The following is a 25,987-nucleotide window of genomic DNA, read 5'->3' as shown; positions in this document are numbered from 1 at the left end:
GCAAATGCCCTAAAGCATCTGGGTAGCTAATGGCTGGGGTCAGAGCACACAAGTGAAGCAATAATGTACCCTCTGTCTCAGAAACAATAACACAATGTATTTTTTAGCACTGTTCCATAGATCAGTGGCCATTCTGAGCTTTTCAGCTTTATCTCAAGCTCCTATGAATCTCAAAGTGAGTACCTTGTAAAGGGCTGCAAAACCAGAATCTGAAAAAACTATTTGTTAGAGCTCTAATTTACCTGTCTGTTCCTGTCTCTCACTGACAAACATCTATTTCATCCAAGCTGCTATGGAATGAAAAGATTTGGGAATATTCAGGAATCAGAAATGTTTAAATAATTTTAATGGGTTACTTTTTCAAGGCTAAATACATGGCAGAAACAAAGAGCTGTTGAAGAAGCAAAAATAAAAGCATAGATATATATATAAATATTAGACACAGCATGTCACCTTATACATAAAACATTTTCGCACTCTTTTCTCTGAAACAATAATGTCTATGACATTAATTAATAATAAAAAATAACCCCAAGCCCAGAAACCCACCAACTCAAACTGAGAAACATACTTTGAATTTCAGTGGTCTTTTTTAAAGAAGCTATTGCATTCATATTGGGGATTTGGTGCACAATATCTTCTGGGAGAGGCTCCAGCTGAAAGAATAGAATAGAATAATATAAATATTCAATAAGCCACAGGGACATAAAACAAACTGAAACAGTCTAATCCTCAGGAAAAGCTCAGCCCAAGAACTGGTTAATATGTTGCTGGTATCAGCTCTAAATGTATAGTCATGATTTTGTTTTCTGTTTTCCAGCCATGTAATTGAATTCCAAGGGGCTTTTCTATTGGATGCAAGACTAATCTATGGAGTCTCAGAAGCAGGTGCATGTCTGTGTATTATTCATTAAAAAAATGCTAGTTATTTGTGTAATTTTTGAAGGTTGCTCACAAACCAAATTCCACTGTGTCTGTATACGCAGCTGGGCACTCCAAACAAAACTTTGCTGAAGCCGCACTGGAACCAAAGTGTGCACTCTATTATCTTTATTTTTCTGGTGTTATTACGTCTAACCATCTTACACATTTTAAGGTTTATAGGGGAAAACCATAAAACACAGCTGCGTTTACTAGTGTGACATTAATTTCAAATAAAATAGTAAATAAAAAACGGTTATGCAGATTAGCACTAAGAGTTCCCTAAGTAAGTTTTTTATAGAATCAGCTGCATTTTAATTAGCTAGTTTTAATTGTACATTCTTTAAGTAGGGATGCATTAGCAGAAAGAAGTGTTCAGTTGCTGCATAGTAATTTTTGCCCTGCAATCGATAAATATAAAAAGCAAACTGTATTTTCAAATTCACCCACGTGCTTTTTTGTCAACCTTCCACACATTTTCTCCAAGGACAAAATGGTAAGAAAATTGTTTGGGCTGAATGTTTCTCCTTGCACTGTAGTAACTATATTCTCTTTGAACTATGCTGAGAGTCATGAAGCTCCTCTGCTTCCCCACATAAGCGACCATAGCTGGGTGTGCAGGCATGCGTCCTGAGGAATAGCAACTGTGTCAAGGTGGACAAAAATGAGCGATATCAATACCAATCTCTCCTCTCTAAAGATGAGGAAGTTCAACCACCGTTGACAGGAGACATCTGTACTGCAGACAAAACTCCTTTCTTAAGCCTGCCTGGGTCTATTTTAAACTAGGTCAAGTGAAGCCCACCCAAGGAGCTTCCTTTGTGAAGTTAATAGTTCAGTAGCCATCATATATTGTCCTCCAGGTTGCTACTGCTGCATTGCTACTCACTAGCTAGATAAAATCAACTTTGATCCAAGCACACATAGTGGGAAGTAATGGCAGTGTGGATACTCCCTCAGTGGTGCTATTTTAAGCAAGCTCAGCTACAAATCCCAAAACTTCTGGGATCCTGCCACTACAATCAGCAGTGAATGCCTGTCAGCGATAAAGACATTGCAAATATCACCAGTCTTTTGGAGTCTTGGTAACTAAAATGAATAGGGCTGTTCATGTCATTATTTCCTTAGAAGCCCATATGGGATTGCAGCTGGAAGATTTTCTTCTGGCTAGAAACAATAGCACTATGTTTTGTTTTCAAATAGTATAAATCAGCCCATTCTGCACAGTGATCAACTGTGCAGAGAAGTGCTGGTTGGACCTGACTGGGTCCCAGCTCTACTTGGTTACCAATGACACCAAAGTGTAAAGAAAGTTTATTGCTATCAAATACGTATCATGGATTAGCACAAAGACAGCAATTACAATACAAATAATATTTCAGATACTTTTGCAATCCTTGAACCACATTTACTTTGTCATCTTCATAGGTGGCTCTATCTGGTAACTCTTTCAGGTGCCTGGGGGCGAACTGTGTATTTATGAAAATGCCAACCAACAGATCAAGCTTTACAGATTTTAGAAAAATAATCCATATAATAACCTTAATAATCCATACTTTGAGTTATGTAGATAAATAGCATTTGCTTTATCACCAGTCATTTTCAGTTTAAAGTAATCTATCATTTGGCCAGGAAGAATACAAAACCCTGAAGTTCTCTTTGGTCATGCTTGGGTGCAGGAATACATAAGGGGAAGCAAAGAGTAGTTTAAAGTTTTGTTTCATCAATTTCCTAATTCCTAAGCCTTTGATGACGAATTCACTTCCCTGAAACAGAAAAAAATAGCTCCAGGCCATAGCAGTAGGAATAATAGTAAAAGGTATGGAATTGCCAGGCTGCAATATGTGAGAGCTGCATCTTGGTTTGCCCTTTGAGTACCCCAAGATTCTTTAGGCAGACCTTCTGTACAAACTATATGCAGACCCTTTGTACTAATTATTAATTAACTTACTAATTTGTACTTGGAGCTGTCTTTTTGCAAGAGCCAAAACCTAAAAAGTTTGATTTTCCCTGATATATCAAAACCACCTCTTTATTTACCAGTATAGAGCTTTTTTTAAAACAAGTAAGCTTTGTTTGAATATCTAGATATATCAGGTGGATATTTAGAAATGGCAGGCATGTTTTTAGAAATCAGCATAAGCTGATGAATCCTTAAAGAATAGAAAGAAAAGGGTAAAACATCCAACACCTATCCTAAGCATTACTCCATCTGTTAGCACTGCTAACAGTTTTGTACGCGATGTGAGTATAACGGCCATGTTTGATCATTTCCTTAACTTTTTTCCACAAAACTTTCATTTTATATTCCAAGCTTGGCTGAAGCAGGCTCCTAAGCCTTTCTGTCTCCTCATTCTTAAGTACCATGCAACAGAGCTTGGACCCTCTTTCATATCAGGGAAACTTTATCAGGCTCCACAAGTAAGTTCATTACATCATATATCCTGCTCAGCCCAAAATGCAGTTCCATTACAAAAACACTGCAGAAACAAAGCCAGTGGGCTATGGCAGCTATTTCTGTACACTCTGAATTGAGACTGCATTCAAAAGAAGGATTCTGTTGGCAGTTATCCACTGGTTGCATACAACCATATAGACACAGAGGTGTCCCTGGAAAATATCAGCAGTTAGACCCAATACTGAATAAAAGAAATTACTCTACACCTGGCATATACGGCATCATCACCTTCCCTCCTACACTTACTGGCATTCAGATCATGAAGTCTATTAAATCTGGAGGCTAATAGAAAAGAACCTGAAAAGAGCACTGGAAAGACACCATCAGGAAAGAAATCTTTCAGAGAAGAACAGCTCAAGTCTGCAGAAATAACCAAACCACTGGAGAGACAGTTTGGACCAGACACAAAGGGTCACATTTTCAAAGCTTTTACATGGCTGAATTGGGCTTTTCTGTCCAAAGTAGAAGATGAAAGTAGAAATTGTGTCCACTAATCATTTTCAAAGTAGAAAAAACAATGTAAATGGGCAAAAAATCACTTGGTATGCCAAAATCTGCCAGAGGCATATCAACAAATGTTTGAAGAAGGAATTAATGATGGAAATTTCATGTGCCCAGAAAGGGATCTGAATTGATCCTTGGGAATGTGGAGAGAATCTGAAACTACAGTAGTCTGTATTGAGCTGAAAATTCAAGCAATATCCGTGTTGTCTTTAGCACTGTCATGTTTTTAAGTACCAAGATTAGCTTCAGTGAAGAGTGTTGCAGAGTGCAGTTAAGAGATTACTAACAAGTGAGGCAAGTGTAAGGTAAGGAGCTTCGTCTGCCAGAAGCATAGGAAAGGGAGGAGGCAGGCTCCTCAGGGATGCCAGGGCTGCAGGGGGAAGAATCAAAACCCCCCTTTGTTACACTGTGTAAAAACCTATTAGCATGAAGACCGAGCTTTGTTGTTCTTAGTGTTGCCTATGATTGCAGAAGACTAAGTTCAAAGATCTCACAGGTCCTCTTACATTATGTGTTCTTATATTAGCAATCTTCTCAGAGTTTCTGCACTCTCTGTTTACATATAAACACTTCAAGCAGATATTTTTGTGATCAATGGTTACAATGCAGTAAATAAACAAATCAGATTTCATCAGGGACTAAGTTCAAAGACACAAAGGATGATGAGCAACTGCCAGTCCCTGAAAACCAAGCAATACCTTGAAATTATGTAACTCTGGAATCAGAATATTCTCTTTCCTTGGCCAAACCACTTCCTGACTAGCACTGCCCACCTTGGGAACTTTGATGTCACCATGCTGACCTCTGGCACACACACTGTTTCAGTTTCCTACCTCATCCAGATCTCTGTTTCTAGACTCTGGGTTTATTGAAGCAGCAGCTGACCCATGTTCTAAACTTGGCATTAATTATTTTCTAGTATTAGACTCAGATTAACAATGAGGATGTGAGATTGTGAGCAAGTTTACCATACAATTTAAAATTGATCTCAGGCCATATTCACTTCCACGAGTATCTCCATTTTGGAGAGAGAAATGCTTACCTGTTCTGGTAAATAACCCCTTTTAACGCAGTCCAGGCCCTCTTGGCAGAGCTCACTGCTTCGCTGGCAAGCAGCCCCAGATTCACACTGAATTCCACAAAGGAGAAAATGCCAACTTTTCATCATCAGCAGGAAAGCTGCAGAGTACAAGCTTTCCACTTAAATTACCATCCCCTCCTAAATGCCAGCTCAACAGATTGCAAGAAAGAAGCACATACTTCACACTCTGCAAGAAAATTGGTGTAAGTTTTCAAGCATTCTTGGGAGCCAACCAATCACAATGTTTTGTCAAATTCTGCTTCAGACTGAAATTCAAGCCAGAAGAATATTTACTAGAAGATGTTAAATTTAGTCACTTAAAAATGTTTTTACACTTGGGGCCAAATTCAGTCTTGGCTGCCACAGTCAATGAGAGCAGACATGCATCCTCTCTGCGCCTTGTTGCAGGATCCTACTGGGCAGAGACACTGAGGACTGCACTTCTCTGCATCCTCTGTGCAAGGAAGAGCATGACACCGTCTGTGAGTAATTATCACTTGTTACAGACCACAGAAAACTGCTGTGCCACAGGGAGCTAAGAGATGTTGCCCAAACGTGTAGACAGATCAGAGGGACGGACCATGATGTTAGACTGACTTCTGTGCCCCATGGAGCTAGCAAACCTGTCTGCTTTAAAAGGGATGGGATGAAGGAAGAGCTAAATCCTTAGGTTTTGACTCTGAAAGTTGTGTCCTTGAAAGAATCCTTCCTTACTCTTTCTGGCTGCAGAAGAACCCCTATCTGAATGCAGTTATGTTGGAAATAAGATGTAGGATTTAGCATACTGGACTCAAGGAAAGCCCATGCCCCAAGGATTTTTTAAATCCTAGTAGTGTCTCTTCAAAAATAATGTGGAGGGAAGAAAGCAGAACCTACCCTTGCATGTCTAGAGCAGCATTACTTACCACCACCTGGACCTGAAAGTCACAGCAGAGCTCTTTATAGCACCATAACTAGGACTGGAAAAATAGTGTAGAATTTCCATATTCCATGATGAAGATTTTGGGGGAAAATCTCAATATTCAACCCAATTTTCACAGACTTCTTGGAATAAAATACAAATCTTAATATTCAATGGTTTTCTTAATTGAAGTAATATGTGTATCTATATACACTTTAAGAATGAGCATTTAAATCTATATAATCAAAGTGTGAAAAACTGTAGAATCATATAAAAGGTGTCACAATAAGTGAAAAAATTTAATTTTCAGCATGCATATCATAATCTCAGAAAGGCCTAAAAGCAATTATTCTTTTGGAATTATCTGAATGCATCTTTTCCTTTGTTTTGACAGATGTTCTGAATGGACAAGTTCTCAAATCACATTGAGAAAATTCAGGGATATCTTAAGGCAGCTGATGGTCATCTTTCCTTTTCACCTTCCAGAAGGTTTTCCATGTTTACATTTTGGATTTCAAGGGAACCCAGCTGCTTAATCTCTTCTCACCCCTTAGGAAGATTTCCTTCCAAGGAGATAACCTACAGTGCTCCTAATTAGGTCTGCAAATGGTCAAATGGATTTTTCTCAAAGTGACGTGGAAACTTTCTGCTTGTAAACAGAAGCATGGAGAGGAAAGCCTAAGATATCAAAATATTTTTAAAGTAATTTTATATGTAAACCTTCTAATTAAAAAATGATCTTTATAAAATTTATCCATAATTCTATAATTTCTTTTTTAGTTTGCTTATTATCTAAGAAGGTATTCATGCAACCAAACCAAACAGCCATTTCAGGTACTATAGGATGTCTTGCCTTCTTTCCAGTTGCTGTCAGAAAGGGTGTGGATCTCCTCTACAAGCTGTGTTAGTAATACCAGTCCTTCCATGCCCAAATTATTTAAAGACTAATTTGATACAGTATTCTTTTCCTAGTGTCGTCACTCACTTTTTTTTAAAAGAGTGAGAAGCTATCTTACTAAAAAAATCACTAAGCTATAAGCCATGTATAAATTAAAACATCTATGTTGCATGTCAACCTGTTTTCCTTCTTGATTCTCTGAGGGAAATTAAGAAAAGAAGGCATTTTGCATTTGTAAACTTGATGTTACCTCTTAGGTAACATATCAGACCAGCACTCCATGAAAGTTGAAAGTGTGGCTAGTTTTATAATTTTTTAAAAAGTGTTATTCTGTTGGCAATAGAACACATGAAGCAGTGAATTTCTGTATTGAGAAGTCCTGGCCAAAAACAACAAAAGAAAAGAAAAAGTTTTCAAAAAGCTCTGCAAAATGTTTATGAATTCTAATCCTCAGCACATGAATAAATACATCTGACAAACTGCAGGGTACCTCACAAAGGCCTTTCCCAACCTTTCTAATTTGAGTTCAATTACATGTAGTGTTTAGAACTGAAGTTAATCTTGCCAGTGTTTTTAAACTTGGGGTGCACCATATACCATTATTTGTAAAAGTGAAAGGCAGATAATAAGTTACAATTATCCTATTAATCACCTGTAAAGAATTGCATTCAGGGAAGAATGCATCCTCAAATTACAGTAATTTGTTGTTTAAAGAATTTTTTTTTCCTGTCCTTGGCAGAACACGCTTGGAGTTCGCTGTGCAAGTTCATGCATAGTATGCTGAAATCAAGCAGTGTATATGCTGTGGGCCACGTGGTGCATATCGCCATAAATCTTTTTCTGACTGCTTTCTAGGTATCAGACTTTCTCAGCAGTGCCTGCTTCTTGGCACTACTTTACTTATTCTTTTAAGCCAATGTCGGTTTCTTGTGGTACTCTTGGTAGCAACATCCTCTCTGGAGTACTTTTCTTTGCAGCCATAGCATACTTTGTCTTTGAAATTCTGCAGCACCAAACCATTTGGTGCACGTTCCAGAAGACAATGTTGTGAGCAAAACGACATGAGAATAATGCTTCTTGTCTGAGATGTTTCAAGTTATTAAGGACCATGTTCTTTTACAAGTGAATTTACAACGACTGCATGGGTTTTTTGTATTCATTCTGAGTTAGTGAATTTTTGTCTCTCCTGAAATTTACTTTGCTATATTTTGCAAACAGATAGACTCACAATTTATCTAATTTTCTAGTCTCCAATTACTCTAAAATAAAATGGAAGAAAATCTTTATTCCAGTACACTTATTCATTTTTCTCACAATCCGTATTTTTTCTTGGATGATGTCACTGATAGCAGAAATAGTAGTTGGGTGTGATATAGTGGTAAACAAAATAAGTCAGTTTCCATAAATGGGTAGCACCACCAAATGGTCATAACTGGATAGAGGGACCCAGGCACCCACACAGAGGAGGATACATCACATCATTAGCACAGTACAATTCACATTAATCCCACAAGGGTGCAAATTTCAGGGAATGAGTTTAGAAATGCAATGAAAAGCCACTGATGTGGTAAGTTACTATCACAGGGAAGATGTCAACAGAAATATCAGTGAGAGTGCCCTGGAATGTCAGCTGATCAGGAAGGCAATGCTGCATTCACTAAGATTGTCAAATGCCTCAAGCTGGGTTACGTATTCCATGTTTCAGTACCTAAATAAAAGAACTAACATTGCACTGAGCAGCTCTTTTAGCAGCATATACCACCACACTGGAAAACTTTCCTTATGGAGTTTGTCAAATGTGACAGTAGATAAAACCCATTGAAACCTTTCTCTTTTGTTTCTGGTGTCTGCTTTACATTTCTGAGAATATTTTTGAAAAAGTGAACACTTTCTCCATTGTATGTATAATGTAAAAAATAATAAGCATTGTTGATGTGTCATAAAGATGAAAAGCAAAGGTTTAAAAAAACACTTAGAAAATTCTTCTACCCAACATCCATCAGAAGACACGTTACTTCACCTTATTCACATAGGTATGAAGCCTTGAAGTAGAAGGGAACTGGCAGACTAGCTTGCAATTTGGCACTAATACATTTGATTGGAGAGATTATATAGCTATTAAGACTTCCCCTGAGGGGGAAACAAAGTAGCATACTCCACTTTATAACAAGATCTTGCAAAATTCAAAATTTATGGTAAAGGCTTTTGTCCCTTCATAAATTATTTTCGCTGCAACTTCAGCAATTTTTTTTCTTCTCACTGTATTTCTAAGATAAAAGATATTTTCTAGTGGACAGCAGAAAAAGTTTCACTAATATGAATCCTTACCTCGCATTTGTGTACATAAATAGCACACACTCCTATTTACTTAGTCTTATAGTATCCTCTCAAAAGTTGTTAACATACACAGTGTTTGATATCTCTTGGAAACTCCATTTCAACTGTATTCAGATCAACCTGAATCTTCATTTATAAGTTGGTTGTTATTTTTTTTTTTAAGTCTTGTACACATTTTTATTAATGTTTCAAAAGTGAAGAGTCAAAATACTGCAAAAAATGTGTCTCTGCAACATCCAGTTTCTGAGATTACCAGTTACCTTGAAAAAGCCATTTTTTTTCCATGATGGATGGCGAAAAGGTCCATTCCTAGTAGATGATATGCACACCAATGACTACCAATGATGTCAAGTCTGGTATTCAGCACATCACTAAAAGCAAACTGGAGGTTTTAAATATTACTCAGAACTGGGAATAATTTAGGCATACACTAAAGGATTTGTATAATCATCTAATTAAGAGGTATTTATGCAAATCAGCCCATTTGAGGTCTGTTCATTTCTAAGACATATTCAAATTCCATGGGTTTTTTACCAAATGAAAAAAGGGCTGACACCATTGTTACTAAAAGAATATCAAAGATAGCAGCTCCAGCAAACTTTGATCATTCTCTGCACCTAGCATGGTTTATGTTTTACCTCATTCCCTAGAAGGGCATTTATACAGGCTTCAGAGGCATCACAGATGGCAGTAAGGTCATGTCCTCCCTCCAGTGCCAGCACCACACGGCCGTCCGCCAGCTTCAGCAATTGCTTGGTTAGGTGACCAAAACCTGGGATTCAAACACAGGAGTGCAAATAATTAAAGCAAAACAAATATTGCAGGCATGTTTCACATCTGCTGCATGAGAGTGTGGAAAGCTCTGGAATACTGTGCAGGGAGCATAGGATATACTTATTCCAGTATCCTGTTTCTGACCATGACCCACTGCAGATGCTTTGGAGTTGGTATCGGAATTTTGTATGAGGCACATGTGAGATAATGCCCCTCATGCTGATACCTCATTGCCGGAGATTAGTTGAAACATGAGGATGTCTCTCTTCTTATCTTTGTTGACCATTATCACCCTGATTCTCTATATCAATGTAACATATACCCACGTTATTTAGAGATCTGACATAACCCTATGGCATTGATATGACAAATAATATTTGTAGTTAAACTACGGTGCTATAATTAAAAATAACTGTGCTTTTCAAATGGGATGATGAAGGGCTTTTTATTTAAAAATTACTTCTTCCTTTGTTTTTGAGGTTTCAGAATAATATAAAATCATGGACTGAGAGATAGTGGAAGCATATGTTACCTCTTAGCTGCATCTTGAAGTGTTTTGGGAAGCAGCACTAACAACTTTAATTCAGGGTTTTGGTATAAGTTGAAACTGTCTAGAACTTCATAGCTATCTCTACCAGTATCACTCACTCCTGACCAACAGTGTTCTAAGAAACTCTACACCATAGCCAAAAATGATGGTGCTTCATTTTCTGTGATGATCTATAACTACACAGACATTACCACAAAGTTTTCATCTGTGATTCAAGTAAAATTAATTTATTACATTTTTAATGACAAGAAAAATGGCATGAAATATGTCAATTAGGAGTGAAAATTTTTGAAACAATTTTTGTTGTAGTTTCCTAGGACAGCTATTGGGTTTTTTTAATCTCTTTTAAGTAAGAAATGATAAATAAAGATTTGAAACTACTGACATTAAATAAACATCACATCTTGTTCTTAACTTTTCCACTTGGTCTGTACTAGTTGCTCCATAGATGGTCATCACTACTGATTCCAGTGCATTTCATATCCTTAAATAAAGCATTAGAAAGTACCTGCTAACTCTGGAGTTCCATAAAGACAGGAAAATCAACATCTTTTTACTAAGTCCGAGTGAAGAAGACTGCCAGAACTTAAAACTGTGAAAATTACAAGCATATTTTCCAGAGAAATTTTCCAAACTCACATTTAGTTCTGTTTTCATCTTAGGATGTAAAATGGACATCTTTGTTAAGCACATCTCCAACTGGTTTTAGAGTAGAGACTTTAATGACATCAAATCTGGATTAGCTGTACAGACAAAAAAACCCCAAAACAACAAAACTTCTCTACTTGCCACTTAACATATAGATGATCACAGAAACACTTGAAGTGCAATACTTTTTCCTTGAGCCACTGCCCAGTCTTCTGCACCCTAAAAGTACTGCAGTTTTGATTCTAGCAAAGTAACTACGCTGTGGTTCAAATTACATAAAGGGCTGAATAAAAAATAAAATCTTAAACTCTCATTTAAACTCAACCTTTCCTCATGAAAAAAAAAAAAAACCAAACCAAACACCCCCCTTCCTCCACCCACTCCTCTCTACAAAAGACCAAATTTAGAAAGGATAATAAAAGTGAAGGAAGGAGTGGAATTAGGATAACCTTTGATCTTTAGCCAATTTCTTCTGTCTTTTACCTACAGAATTTATTTCTGTCTGCATGTTACACATGAGATCTTTGGGTTCATAAGAAGAGTGTGCCAACAGTGTAAAGTGAGTCAAAGATACAACATTTAAAGGAAATGAAGAAGAATGAACAGGCACAGTCTCCCCACATTTATAATTCAGCCTTTGAGTCTGTGAGGAATCCAACAGCACTATTAAGACAACATTTTCCTTTGTGTTACATGGGTTCTGTGAAGCGAAAGCTCTACCATGTTTCCCCTGCACTTTTGGAAAATTTTGTATGACTGAAAATATTGCTACCTCCACACTGTAATCTTCTGAAGTTTGTATGGCAATACATGCAAAGACTCTCGCTAAGCCTTTTCTTCTTTTAGACAACCATACATAGTATAACCCACAGACATTGTTACAATATTAGTTTGTCTGCTTGGTTTCCTGATGATTTTCCTAGTATCAGTGCTATAATAATCAACCCTGACTGAATCAGGATGCAATGAGTGATACAGAAAGCATCCTCCCAAACAGAGATCATGATAACAAGATAAATTGTTTCTAATCCAAATTAACATGATGGGGCTTTTCTTCAGTATAATTACCCTGAGGAAGTAAAGGTGACTTGCTAGAAAGTGAAGAAATAACTTTAGCCAACAGTACCAACATTGCCAGCGACTGAATGAGTTATGGAAATTCTTAACAAAGAAACTTGGATCCTAGGAAAGATGTTAGCTTCCTCAAGGAAATCCCCTGGAGTGCAGAAGTAAGAAAATGGAAAGAAAGGAATCCCAGTCAAGTAATAGTTTTAAGATGGGCTGTAGTTCATGCCAAATAATTAATGAAAACAAGAAGAAAATAGTAACCAGCACCATTAAAAGAATCCGTCATCTCCCCTGATATAAGGAGATCAGTCACTGGCCAACTTAAGGTGAGAAGGAGTCAGACAAGCATTTTAAATCCTGGGTCTTCCAACTCACATGAATATCTAGAAATCAGCAGCAGTTCTTGCCCTTCTACTCTGTACCTGCTGAAATCTTCTTGTAAATGTGCTCAGTGATTTTGCATTTCAGAGAAGTGCAGCATTTTTTAAAATTAGGCCCATGCAGAGTGCCAGGAGATTGTGAGAATGATTTTGTGCCAACTATTATTTTCATAATTTCTGTAATTTAAACAGTAAAACTACTTGCTTCATCAACAGATCCAACATTTGGATATGTTGGGTAGAACTTGCAAAAGCAATATTCATTTGCTATCATCCTTTTAAATATTATGATTAACCTTTGATTTCCACAAGAAAAAAACCACTGCTAATTCTGAAATTCCTACTCACCAAGTGTTTTGTATTTTCTTCACAAAAAAATCTGTGGGTGCACAACTGTACATCCAAGCAGAGAAGAATAGATTAAGACAGTAACCATTATAAACCATGTTAAGCACTGGAGACATAAGCTGTATATGAGCTGTCATTTGACAACCTTTGAAGTAAAAATATAAACTTTCAAAACAAAAAAATAACGTGTAATTTTTAATTATACCTTTTGCCCTCCTCCAGTACTATCATTGGAGGAGATAATATGCTCAGACTTTGTAAGAAATTATTCCAGTGTGGGAAGGCAGAAAGAGAGAAAATTATTATTGTATTATCCTAATGAGCAAGTTGTCAGGCTGCTATTGAAGGACACACAGGGTGCTGATCACTTGAATTACCATCTAAGCTTTTAGTGGACTGATGCCCCAGTAAGGACTCCAGGTTTTTTTATTTGTAACAGATAAGCTCCCCCCTCCACCCTTTGTAGTTCTGCTAAGCAGCAAGGAATGGCATGGGTGAGGCTTCTGAAGCCTCATTTGACCAAAATCACTGGAAAATAAAAACCATATAAAAACCCTATAAAAAGAGAATCCAGAGTTATTGCAGTTTTCTTTTGTTGTTTTTGAAGTACCCTTACTCTGATAACCTGAAATGGACAGTGGCAAACAGAAGGCAGGTAAAACACCTCTTATCCTGGTCAGCTCCCCTCCGACAGGCTCGGTACACAGCTGTGTGTTGTGTTACGTGCGGTTGAAGTAAAGCTAAGAAGTCAGAGCTTGTATGGACAGCCTCTCTTTTACCAAAGAAGCATTTGAGAATGAAGACAACTTGCAAATGTTATTCTTTTTGCATCCTCTCCTCAGCAGACAGGGAAAGGAGCCATATGGATGGGGTCCACTCCCAGCCAGCACCGCAGCACTCCTTGTTTGCATAAAGTCATATATGCAACTCAATTTGTTTGCCAGAAAATGTACGAACACCCAGTTAGTGGGGACTAAACCTGCCTCAGAAGAAGAGAGATTCCTTCCCTTTCCCCCACTGTGCATAAGGAGAGCAGATGTCTCCTGCTCAGTCATTTTTTGGGTGACAGCAGGCTGAACAAAGCTGTGGTGCTGGCCCTTGCTCATTGGAGGTGGCTGGTGAAGGAACAAGGACACGTCAACAACCAAAAGGCTGGAGAAGCTTTACAGTTATGGAGAAAGCATTAGCTTTCTCAGCCTCAGCAGCAGGGCCCCAACAGCTCTTTTGGCTTCAGTGTCTTAAAAGCTACAACCCAACCCTACATTACAAGCAGAGCTCTGGTGCTCTGGATACTTGGAGCAGCGTGGAGAGGAATACATGCAAAACACAAAACCTCCACAGTCTCTGTCCTGGACCTCCAAGCATGTATTTAACTATTATTTGCCATTTAATCATGTCATTACTCTCTGATTTACTTGAGAATGTGTTTTCCTCTCATTAAAACTGTTGCGATGATTGCTGCCAAAATTCTACCCACCAGTGTTCTGTGCTCCTTCCCTGCGGTTCCTTTGTGACTATTTGATTAATTTTCATTGATATTCTTCCAACAATAGCATCTAAAATTAACTGGGTCAGTTTTTACATAACTTCCTGAGTCACCAGGCTACATGTCCTAAATAAATACGTCCATACAGGAGTCAAATGATAATTTACCCTTCCAGCACTAGCAGGGGCTGGGACATTTTGCAAAGCTTGTGTTCTGTGATAAGAGAACATACTTTATTCTCAGCTCTTAATTCAGGACCTTTTATTGAATCAAAACTTCATTTGGATGAAGTCAGAGACTTGACTCAGTTGGCAGGACGTGGCCTTGAGTGAGGGGGAAAAGGAGATTTTAACGCCAAATACATTCTTATGAAAAACATTTTCCAAATGGCTGAAATTACAAATGTTAGTGTTGAGGTACCCGAATTTAAATGGTATATTTGGCCTCCAGGCATTAGCTGCTGATTTCTTGCTTTTAATATGGGAGAAGGAAGCACAGTAACACTTCAAATTACATGTCTCAAGCAGGCATTTAATTTAGATTAAATTAGACAGTAATTGTATGTTAAATAAATACCAATAGTCTCAGAAACACATTTTTATGGATTAACAATTTATGTAATAGATGTTTTTATTGCATGCCTGTTAGGTCTACAGTAATATATTTTTCATAATTAGCTGTTCTTTAGCTGCTACACTGAACATAACTTATTAAATCTCTATTAATATATATTCAAGGATACATAGGATACCTCTTTGAAAGCCAAATAATGCAAACCTGTCTCGCTACAGGAAGAGGCGACCTTGCAATGCTCAGTAAGATGGTATTTTCAACTCACTTGAGATGTGGATGTATACAAGTGTGTCATACAGTCCATAGCATTTGCTTAGTCCTTCAGGTGGGAGGAACTTGTACACTTTCACCACACAAGGCAGCACCAACCACCAGACAAAATATTCCTCAGAGAAAATACATGGAGGAAAAACACTCCCCCAAACTCTTATCCCAATTAATTCATGCTAATAATAAAAGGAAGGGATTTCTTTTGTAACTTGCATCAAGCAGTAGGGATTCTGCACCTTCCAGGAAAGGTCATGGTAATGTACAAAATAATGATGAAGTTTTTAGAACTGTTACAGTGCTGTTATGTGGATTCAGAGGGAAAATATTCAACCACAGATTTCAGTGCCAAAGTCAAAGCAGGAGCCTTTGGATATTCCCAAAACTGGCTGGATGGTTTCAGCCCTGTTCTTACTAGCTTTTTGCTCTGTGTCTTCCTTTCTTCTCCGTTTCCTTACATTTCCCTAATCTCTGCCCCTTCTTATAGCTGGCCCAAGTAATAATTTCTTCATTGCCCTGCTATCCTTCCTCTCTTTTTTTATTTTGCTTCCTATTTAGAAAATCCTCTACTAAGTGAAGCCAGACAGGATGCAAGATGATCCGTCCAACAGAGATCTCCACTGTTTTTTCAAGAATGAGTAATTGTTCTGCATCAGAAAGCAGAAGCCAGAAGAGAGGAGCTGTAGGACTTCATATAGCAAGGTGGTATTTCAGAATCTTAGATTCAGATCTCTTTGAAAAAGGCTGTTGCTTCATCTGTGAGGTGAGGGGATTCTCCATGGAGTTTGGAGAGCTTTTTCTTTTTTTTTTTTTTTTTTGTTCCTGGAGACTAAAAACCCTCTAAAGGGATTCTATGGAGATAGACTAATCAGCCTAATAATTATCTGTGAAAATCTGTCCCACATACTGTGAAATCTGCCAAGCTGATAGAGCATGTAGTATTACTGTTATCATAATAACTTCTTCCAAATCTGATCAAGTTGCCTGATTTAAACTGATACACAATATATGCATCTGATGTTACAAGTTACAGATGATTATATCTCCAAATCTGAGTCTAGACTCAGCAAGGGGTTGGCTAAAAAACAAGACATCTGATAAAAAACTAATTCAAAGTATGAGGAATTTGCTTTTAATCTACACTGGAATGAAAATCAGATACTACTATTGACTATCCAAATAAATCAGTAAGCTTGATTAAGTTTGGAGAAGTTTATTATAATGCTACTGCCTATAAAATCAACTTGACACATTTTTAAAATATGTGGGGCAAAGTTTCTGCTGTTATACATGAATAGCTGAAATGTGGGCACTGAGTTATAACTGAAAACAATCTGATGGGAAGATCTAGCCTTATTTCTTTTTCTAACTGATGAAAAGCCAAGTCAGTTACTGTTGAATTGACCCAGGAGACTAACACAGAGGATCTGATTTAAACCCCATCACTCAGAAGCTAAGAACTGACTGCCATTTTCTGAAGATGGTCTACAATATTCTGCCAGGATAATCAGTAGGATCTTTCCAACTTACACAGTTTCTCAGAGCATTCAAATTAAGGCTCGCACATTATTTTCAGTCATTTACTGACCCTGCCACATCAACATATCAGATTAAATTAAGAGCTCATTCCTTAGCCAGTGTTAATCAGCATATACCATTATCTAAAGACCTAGCCTCCAGATGTGGACCATTCATCATTCCAAGACTAGCAACATACATACAATAAGGATATCAGGGAGAGGTTCTTGTAGGTGGATAGACTTGAAGTAAACACTCTATTTCCGGACCAATTTGGCAACAAGTTTCCTGGTGAACTCAGTATAAGTATCAGAGGCCTATTGCTCCTCAGGATTTGGATCACATTGTTCAATAAACATAATTTTATAAAATCAGAAGGGCATAGGGCAGTGCATTTCTAAAGGGATTACTGTACATCTCATATAGTTATTCACTTTCCCTCTGGCCCTGTGCCCATTAACCCCACCTGACATATGCTATAATCACCCAGAAATGCACTGCCTGTCACCACTTACTGAAAAGGTAATGTGTAAAACTCACTAAAGGAAATGGTACTGAAACTAGCTTTGGGGTCCTACTCCTTAAAGTCTTCTGTTTAATTGCAATTTCCAACTAAAATACATTGAGCAGCTTGCTATTATGCTGTTCTATTACAAAAACATGTAAGAATTAAGGATGTGATTTCAACCCAGATCACAGCCCTTTTATACCTCTTCATACTATTAAAAGGACACACAAATGCCTTGAAATGGCAGAATTGTAAAAGCAACTGTAGCTACCATTTGAATGACATAGGTGACTCTATCCAGCCTTCTCCATGAATAGAGAAGTTATGTCAGAACCTTGTCAGTCATGTTATTACACAGCAGAGTTTGCAGGAGCCTTAACCTGCTGGGAGTACAAGAAAAGGTGGCAGGGAGCTGCACGGGCCTCAGGTGAAGGCAGGATTGAAGCCACTTTTCTCTCATGCACAACAGGTGGAAATATGTAGAAGGCATTTTTATTTTTGGGTCTCTTGGTTTCCACAGAAATTCTACCACACCACCCCTCCCCACCCCCCCCCCTAATCCCCCAAGAAATATATATGAGAATAAAATATTTCCTTAGAATATTGAATATCTCATCCCTGTCTTTCCAGTCTTCCAACATACAGTTATCTGAAAGAGTCTTTCTGTGAGATTCTGCAGCCAAGTGGTGACCCACCAATTACTGCTTGAGAACTATTCAGAAACCTTATGGTGTTCTTTACTCAGTGGTTTTCTACCTTTTCTTAGAGAAAGTTAAAACAATGACCATAAAGCCTGGGTGAAAAATGCCTTCAGGTGGCTGAGCAGTCAAGGAGCACTGCTTTCTGGATTTTCTCAGTGTGAGGAGCAGAACCACTCCTGATTCTGCAGGATACATATATAAGCAAATTACCACTATCTCTGCTGTTACCATAGCATGACAGCAGTACGAAGGGAAGCTGGCAAACCAAAAATAAATTGCAATTTTCATTGAACAATAGAAAAATCAAGACAAACAATGGCATTTCTGTGCTACACTCAGACCTAAATCCAGCTAACTAGTGTCAAGGTAATTTGAGGACTCCAGATGTTGTTGCAGCTGCAACAGTCATCTTAGTCATACTCCTTAAAAGTGGGAAGTTCACAACAGGGCAAAAACCATTCATTCCACACTGAGATACTGTTTCTTGAGCAGCAACAGTAATTTCTTCTTCAAGGGAAAACAGTACATCAGCTTTTTTATCTGGAGACACTGAAAATCTACTACCAGAATAGCTACTGTTTCTCCCTCCAGAGTTCTAACAGCTAGAAGTAAAATAACCTGCTGCAGTGGCTCAAAGCTCTCTAGGGGCTCTAGAATCTTAGTAAATAAGGTATATCAAATTGCAACATCAGGATTGCATTTATTCTTTGCTCTGATGAAAGCTGAAGAGCCCCAGTAGCTGAGAGTTTGGGCAAAAATTATTCAAACTTCACAGCAAAGCTGCTTAGAAACCCTAGACAAGAAAGGCATTCAACTGTCTCACTACAAATAAATAGAGATAAACAGAGAAAAATACTCAATCCAGAACAGTTCCACTCATTAGGACATGAAGAGGTCACTCCAGCAGAGGAGAAACTTTTTAGTCATTCTCAGTTTTGGCTAAAGTGCTGATTTATTTTCATAAAATAAATGGTCATGGACCAAAATTTTAGCATCTTCCCACTGTTTTTACCTAGATTTTAGTGCTAGAAACTATGTTTGAGGGAATTAATTAATTAATTAATTAATATTAATTACTTATGAGAGACAAAGATGAAATTTAAAAAGGGACATAAGAGAATTGGGAAAAAGATAAAAGTGTTTGTTGAGTTAATAAAATAAGGTGATAAATAAATATACTTGTGACTAAAAGACAATAAAGATGTGGCAGGATGAGCAGGAAAAAAAATGAATGTGAGTATGAAACTAAAAACTGTCAAGGAAACAGATTTTCATATAGTCTTCAGAAAGGGTCATAAAGTAAAGACAGCAGAGCAAGTTTGATCTTTGTATAAGGGGATGCAGAGCATTTCTGAATTTTTCCCTAGGGATATACTTTTGTATCCTTTCTATGCAGAGAAAGGTGAGGCAGTCCCCCAGTAATATTAACATGAAAATCATTCAGCTTTTGGCTGCAGTGAACTCTGGATTCCTCAGTGATAAGTTGCTAACCAAAAATGGGTCTAAGCACAGGCAGCTGGCACAGTGCCGGGTGACAGGTTTGTCTGTGTGGGCAAATGTGTTCATGATAACACTCAAAGCAATTAAAACATTTAAATAAGCAGGTACTTGACAACAAGCTGGTCTCCCTAGTAGCAATCACATCACTTGCCATGTATTCAGACATCCTACCATCTGTGACAACAGAGACAAGATCTGAAGTAATCAAACGGCTGCAATGGATTTATATTTCTGTGCTACACTCAGTGAGCAAAACTTGGCCTATTAAAAGCAGACATTTTTCTTCTCTTAACCATAGTAAAACAAGTTTAGAAATTGTGAACAAAATACACATTAAAGCTCAAATGCATATTTGGAGATGCACATTTTATCAACCAGAACAGAAATTTTTTAGTGAATGCACAAGTTTCCCAAACTTATCTGGACTTGAGGAACCAATAAAAATTGCTCCTTCTAACCTTTAATCTATTTATATATCTTCCTAGACCATGCCTTTTTCTAACGGGTCATCACAAATAAACTCAAACTACCTTTCCATCTATACAAATCCTTAGTAGCATTGAAAAAGGTGGCTTCTGTCTCTTCCACAGGTGATGTATGACTCCCTCTCAAGCTGATGAGCCTTGGCATATACCTAGTCCAACCTGGAACAGCCCAAAGATGGCCTGGAAGTCTTTTAAACAAAGATAACAAACAAAGAATTTTTTTTTCTTTTCCTTGTACCTAATGTGAACTCAAACAGTAAATCTTTGTGTTTATTATAACACTTTCAAGGACTGAATGCTCATATCTGAGTAGAAAACATGTCTGAGGACAAGTACTTGCAGGTAGGTAAAGAAAAAAGACATTTCCAAACTTAAGATGATTTTTGGTGGTGATAGCTATTAATAAAAAAGCATTTCTTTAGTGCTAGAATCTTTAAAAATCAGAGTAAGATCTGGATGCTGCCTATTCAAAAGGTGTGAAATCCAACACATGCAGCCACCAGGGCTGATACAGGTGTGATTGAGCAGGTGTGTGGTTGCAGGCAGAGAAGGTTTTAAAAAAACACACTTTTTTTCTTCCTATCCTGTTTCAGATGCCCAAGAAACAGGCAGGAATAGTCCTTATGACCCCTTCAGGCTAGGATTTTTTTACTTCTTGCACATTCTGTACTGGGTCTTCCTGTACTCTCCCTATGTCTGGAAATGCTTGAGAGAAATTTGCTTTGACATGACTAGTACCTGTTGTATGGGACCACTATATAATGCAAGCAAGTTAATATTTATATCAGAGTTTGCCTTGAATTTCTGGCCATGGCTTTCCATGGTCAGTTGCAATGCATAAGTGACCTGATAGTTGATGTTACATATTGGAAGATTAGAAAAATAAAAACATTTTAATTTCATCTGAAATTAAGATTTAAGAAATAAGAAATTTAGGGCAGCACAGTGCCATTTTTTTTGTCAACCACAGAACTCATGGCTCTTAAGGTTGCTTTTAATTATAGGAAAGTGGATAACAGAAAACAGTGGATATACAGAGGAGAGGTAGAGGAACATTTATTTCCTATATTTTTTAGCTTTAGGCAGAAACTATGAAGTTAGCATTTACTGCTGGCTTATAGTTAAAACCTGAACATGGCCCTCTCTATGCAGAGAAAAGCAAAGGTCCAGAATAGTAGATGTTCATTTAATTAACATCTCTATCTTACAGCATATGCAAAAGGGGTCCATTGTGCAAGTAATCATAAATCTCTCTTGGTCTAACTTCAGAGCAATTGACCTTACAACCCAAATAATATCCCTTTGTGCACAGTTTTTGTACGCAATTTCTAGATTTACTGTTTCAAAGAAGGAGTGTGTAAATGATTTCAGGCAAGACTGAAGTGAGCAACTCATTCATCCTACAGATGGATGAATGTTTGTGCCAAACTGGAAAACTTGTTCTGGAAAGAGTCTCTGTAGATGGTACTTTCAGTGCTTCCAGATTCAAATTTTTCATTTGTTTAATTTTATGTGCTGCTGCTATCTTAATTAGGAATGAAATGAGGAGAGAGAAATGACAGGTTTCAGCAGTTCATTGGACAGCAGAGAGTATTATAGGGAAAGGTAGTGACACTTTGCCAGTCCTAGAGTATTCCCTTGTCAGTCATCAAATGACTGCCACTAATAAAAAATTCCGAGGACCTCTTCAAAAAAAAGTCAGAAGCAGAAACACAGACATCATAAATGTAACTTCTGCTTGTTCCCACTATAATTGTGCAGTGTCTTAAATTCTTGATATTTCTTTTTTCTATAAACAAAATTTCAGGCCACATCTTAGAAAGTTCAATATGAAAACCACACGTATCACTTCCATACATGTGTTCTAGGGGATGTCTATATGGAAACAGTGATGAATCCTTTCCTTGATGAAACACTGTAAAGCCTTTATTACAAAATTTACCCAAAATAAAAATGTGTTATCTATATGAACAGTACTCATTAAAAATCTCAAAGTAACCAGCTCCAAGATGAATTTTGGCAAACTGTGAATTTCACATGTGGAAGAGGCAACTTTAGCACTAAGCATATACCAAAAAATCTGCAATTAACCGTGACAGATTCTCTTGGGGTTAGCCACTCCTGAGAGCTCTGGAACTCTTGAGTCAGCCTCTGGAGGCACCACTAATAATCTCAGGGATCTGGGCTTTCAGTTGAGACACCAGGATCAGGTGGTTAAAGCTGGGGCAGCCCAGAATACCTCAAACTCCCTAGGAGGTTATCCCTGTCCTTATATTACTTTTAAGTATGGTCAATATTTTATACTTTAATAAAAGTGATCAAAGTAATAATAAATGAATAGGTCAGGTAGTGTAGCCCTGTTTCATGCTTATAACACTGTAAACGTATGGTAGTATTTACCAGACAGTATGTTCAGCTTAGAGACTCCCAGCACACTGCATACTTTGACTTTCTAAACTTAATTATCTATTTCTTATTAGTGCTTATAAAATGGCATCCCATAGTGTCTGCTCCCTTAATGTGCAAATAAAGCAATTGAAGAGAACAGAATAGGGATTAAATAAGATAAAATGATAACTTGTAAATAACCAGTTCTCTTGATTACACAAATATCCAGGAACCTTTGAAAACAAATACCACTCCTCAGACTCAAATGAGAACATAAATTAGAGCCAGTGACTATTTCTTAATAAGAATTGGAAAAAGAACACTAGCAGGGATGGGATGAATGAATCCTAAAAGTAAAAGAAATGTTTATGAAAAAGAACAGCATTTGCATTCCTATTTGCCTGGGCCACTTGCCCCTTTTGTAACCTGATAAAACAAGCGAGTCAATACAAATCAAGATGACTTAGTGGAAGAACAGCAAATGGTCATTGTAAAAGTAGAGGCCAGAGGAAAAGGGACGCCACAAAGACCCCAGTCATGCAATTTTTTTTGCAAGCAGATTTAATGGGTGTGCTGTGGCCAGACACCTTTAGAGTCAGACATGCCATTTCACTAAGAGAAAACAGCAAGGTCCTACCCAAAGCAAGTAAATTAATATGGAATCCTAACTCAAAATGTTACAAAGTTCATATTTTGAAAAGAAAATAGTAAAAAACTTGCAGAAACTATTTTTAATGAGAATACATCCGTTCTGCAACCATTTTTATGTGACAAACCAGAAATACTATTCTTCACAGATATACTGCCTTGTTTTTATCGATTTAGCCTGACTGCCAAGGAGCCTTCCAGAAAACAGTGAATAAACTGAAAAATTATGTAGTCCATATCAACTATCTGAAAAATCACTGGAAAGTTTCATTTTACCCCTCGCCTGTCTGACAAAACTGCAAGACAGCCAAATACAGGTGTTCAGATATGTTCAGACAACGCTCTTTTTTCTTTCTCTCTTTCTAATATAATATTTTGTCCTTTACTCTGGTGAAAACATTATGGTTGGCAAAGTAAGATCAATCAATAATTCTAATTTTTTAAAGCCTTTAAAGTAATTTTTTGAGAAATATGGTAGTTTAGACAGCACATTTATTTAGTTTTAATTTTTGTGCTGTCATACATCAGCACTGAAGTCCTGATTTAGAACACATGCAGCGTGCCTTTGAAGTTTTGGCTGTTTTTTAACAATGGCAAAAAAAGATATAAAGAAATTAAACAGCACCAGAAAAAAAATCATAAAACAGGGCTTTTGTGCTCTTGATTTATATATTGTTTTTTATGTCTGTTTAAAAAAAAAAAAAGCTTTATTCTCAATAATCTTTCATAGGAAGCTTTGCTCTGACATACTTTCATCTAAGCCTTTTCTTCTATGCTGACCTTTCTTTTCTCCTTTCTATCCCCTCAAGTCTCCAAATCTTTCTAATATCTTTCCCATTCAGTAGCAAAATGAGTTTATTGGAATTCTTATGAAAACCAAGAGTAGAAATTGTGCAAGTTATATGCTAAACTGATATTTTTCGATGAAAGTAATAAATATTCCAAGTAAACGGGACCTCCAAATTAAACAGCTATTTTCTTCTGGTGCTCGTTTGACTGCCTTTCTGGGCTGTATATGTGCAGTGGTGTATGCCATAGTCTTTTGGGCCAAATTACACAACATTGGGCTTTTCCAAGGAAGTGCATGAAAGCTGATAGTTGCCATTGTTCATTTTTATCCAATGTGTTGCAATGAATATGAGCTAATGCCATATTTATTTGTTCTGTGGCCAGCTTCTTCCTGGCTTTTTTCTCTCCCTTTCAGCTCAAGGACAAAACTGTTGAAACAACAACAAAAACACCATAACTGGCTTTATAGTCTTTCTCCTCCTTAGGGTCTTCTGTTCCTTGGAAAATTTTACTGCATTAGTAGTGTCATCTAAAGGTACCAACACGAGGTGCTGCAAAGAAGGGTTTTAATTGCAGTGCGCCTACAAAACATACTGAAAGTGATTTCTAGATGGACCAAGTCCTGAAGGCATCCAGAGGTTTGAAGAATATTAAACCCCTCCCCCCCACCCCGTGATTCTTAATTGTCAGCCCAAATACATATGTGCACATTACCAATCTGTATGTGTAGAAGGGTATGTGCAAGGTTTTTATGATAGCTGAAGGAGCTGGAGAAGCAGGGGCTAGCTAGGCAGCTAGACTTTGAGGAAGCTTAACACCTGTGTGTTGGGAGTTTGCTGGGGATCTCCTCACTCACTGTATCTTTTCCCTCACCTTCAAGATCTCATATCCATATCTGCACCCCTTCTAAACTACTGCTTACTGCTAACAGTGAAATGACAACTGCATCTGAGGTGAAAGCTCTTTTTATATTACGTATCATTCATGTGTTAGAGCAAAATAACAAAACTGACAGAATCTCCTGTCACCAACACTGACACCTGAATTTATGTCAAAATGTTTCTTCCCAGTGAAGTGTAGTGGTGAGCTTGCTGCAAAGACATGTCTGAGTTCCACAATACCACTCTTAAAATTTATATGGAGAACTTGCATAAAATTTTTTCTTAATATTGAAAGTTCTGCAGTTCATTTTATTTTTAGAGAATTTAACTACCCATTTCAGCAACTTGGTCTGTATTAAAAGAAGTCTTGTTTATAATTTCATTTAATTTCATATTCAGTTTATGACCTTTCTGTATACTGAAACTAGGTGGGAAAAAAACCCTTGATTTCAAAATTTGTCAAGATTCTTCTTCCCTACCTCTAAGCAATGAAAAGTTCACTGTGTTGCCTCTGTTACTCCTCCAGTCTATTTACTACTTCGTAGGAAGGGAGGAATATCCCCAGGAAGATCTGTTGCACCAATTTTCAGAAAAGATGAAGGTCTTTTCGGAATTAAGCACTTCTCTATATTGCCTGTCACAGACAAATCTGGATTTAATAAGATGTATAATGTTCAGAAAGCCAAACTTTGAGAGAGGAAGCTCATTTATGTCTCCAAAAGACTATTTACACCCAGGCAGACAAAATGTGCTTTAATCTACCAAGGTTTGTGAATGCATTATGAATACAGCATGCTCAGTGAGAAGCTTCTCAGGTAAATATGAAATTAAAGATGAATGCATTTTACTTAAGTAATCTGTGCGTCTCTTAATGCCCCAATAAAAATTACTCTTGATAGAGATTTTGTAGGTTATAGAGCCCTACTTTCAAATCCTTTTATTATTTAAGCAAGTTATAATACTAATATTATCATACAAGGTTAGTCTATTAATTATACAGTTACTAGGAAATTATTTAGAAAATATTTTCTGTATAATAATACTACCTTATATATTTCTAATAATCAGTCAAATTTCAAGGTAACAGGGCTATTTTTATGCAGAAACCATGGAAATTATGTAGAAATTATGGTTGCCCTACTTATAACACATAAGAGGTCAAATCAGCATGTCATAATATTAATCTTCCTAGCTTTAGAGCCTATTCATCTATGAATATCTAGTATCATTTCCTGATTCATAAAATTTGAAAATAATTGTATACACACAGAGAATTTCTGTGCCAAATTTGTTCCATTAAACCCAGTAATAATTCCTCAGACTACACATCTGACTCAATATTTGCTGTCCTATCACTGTGTGCTCTATGCACCTT

General features: G+C 37.2%; 1 protein-coding gene across 7 annotated transcripts in view; it reads right to left on the bottom strand.

Annotated features, from left to right (window-relative positions):
- Positions 1 to 25,987, bottom strand: part of HDAC9 (histone deacetylase 9) — a 456,537-nt gene that overhangs the window by 15,012 nt on the left and 415,538 nt on the right. For all 7 annotated transcript variants that reach the window (XM_082290871.1, XM_082290873.1, XM_082290872.1 and 4 more), the window contains 2 exons: positions 9,739 to 9,872; positions 572 to 656 (listed from right to left, as the gene is read on the bottom strand). In XM_082290871.1, the coding sequence (XP_082146997.1) occupies positions 572 to 656; positions 9,739 to 9,872 (219 nt within the window). The remainder of the gene's footprint in view (positions 1 to 571; positions 657 to 9,738; positions 9,873 to 25,987) is intronic.

Source organism: Coloeus monedula, assembly GCF_965178545.1.
Source record: "Coloeus monedula genome assembly, chromosome: 1".
In the NCBI taxonomy this organism is placed as follows: Eukaryota; Metazoa; Chordata; class Aves; order Passeriformes; family Corvidae; genus Coloeus; species Coloeus monedula.
The sequence above is the reverse complement of the archived record's forward strand: the minus strand, read 5'-3'. Positions and strand labels throughout refer to the sequence as shown.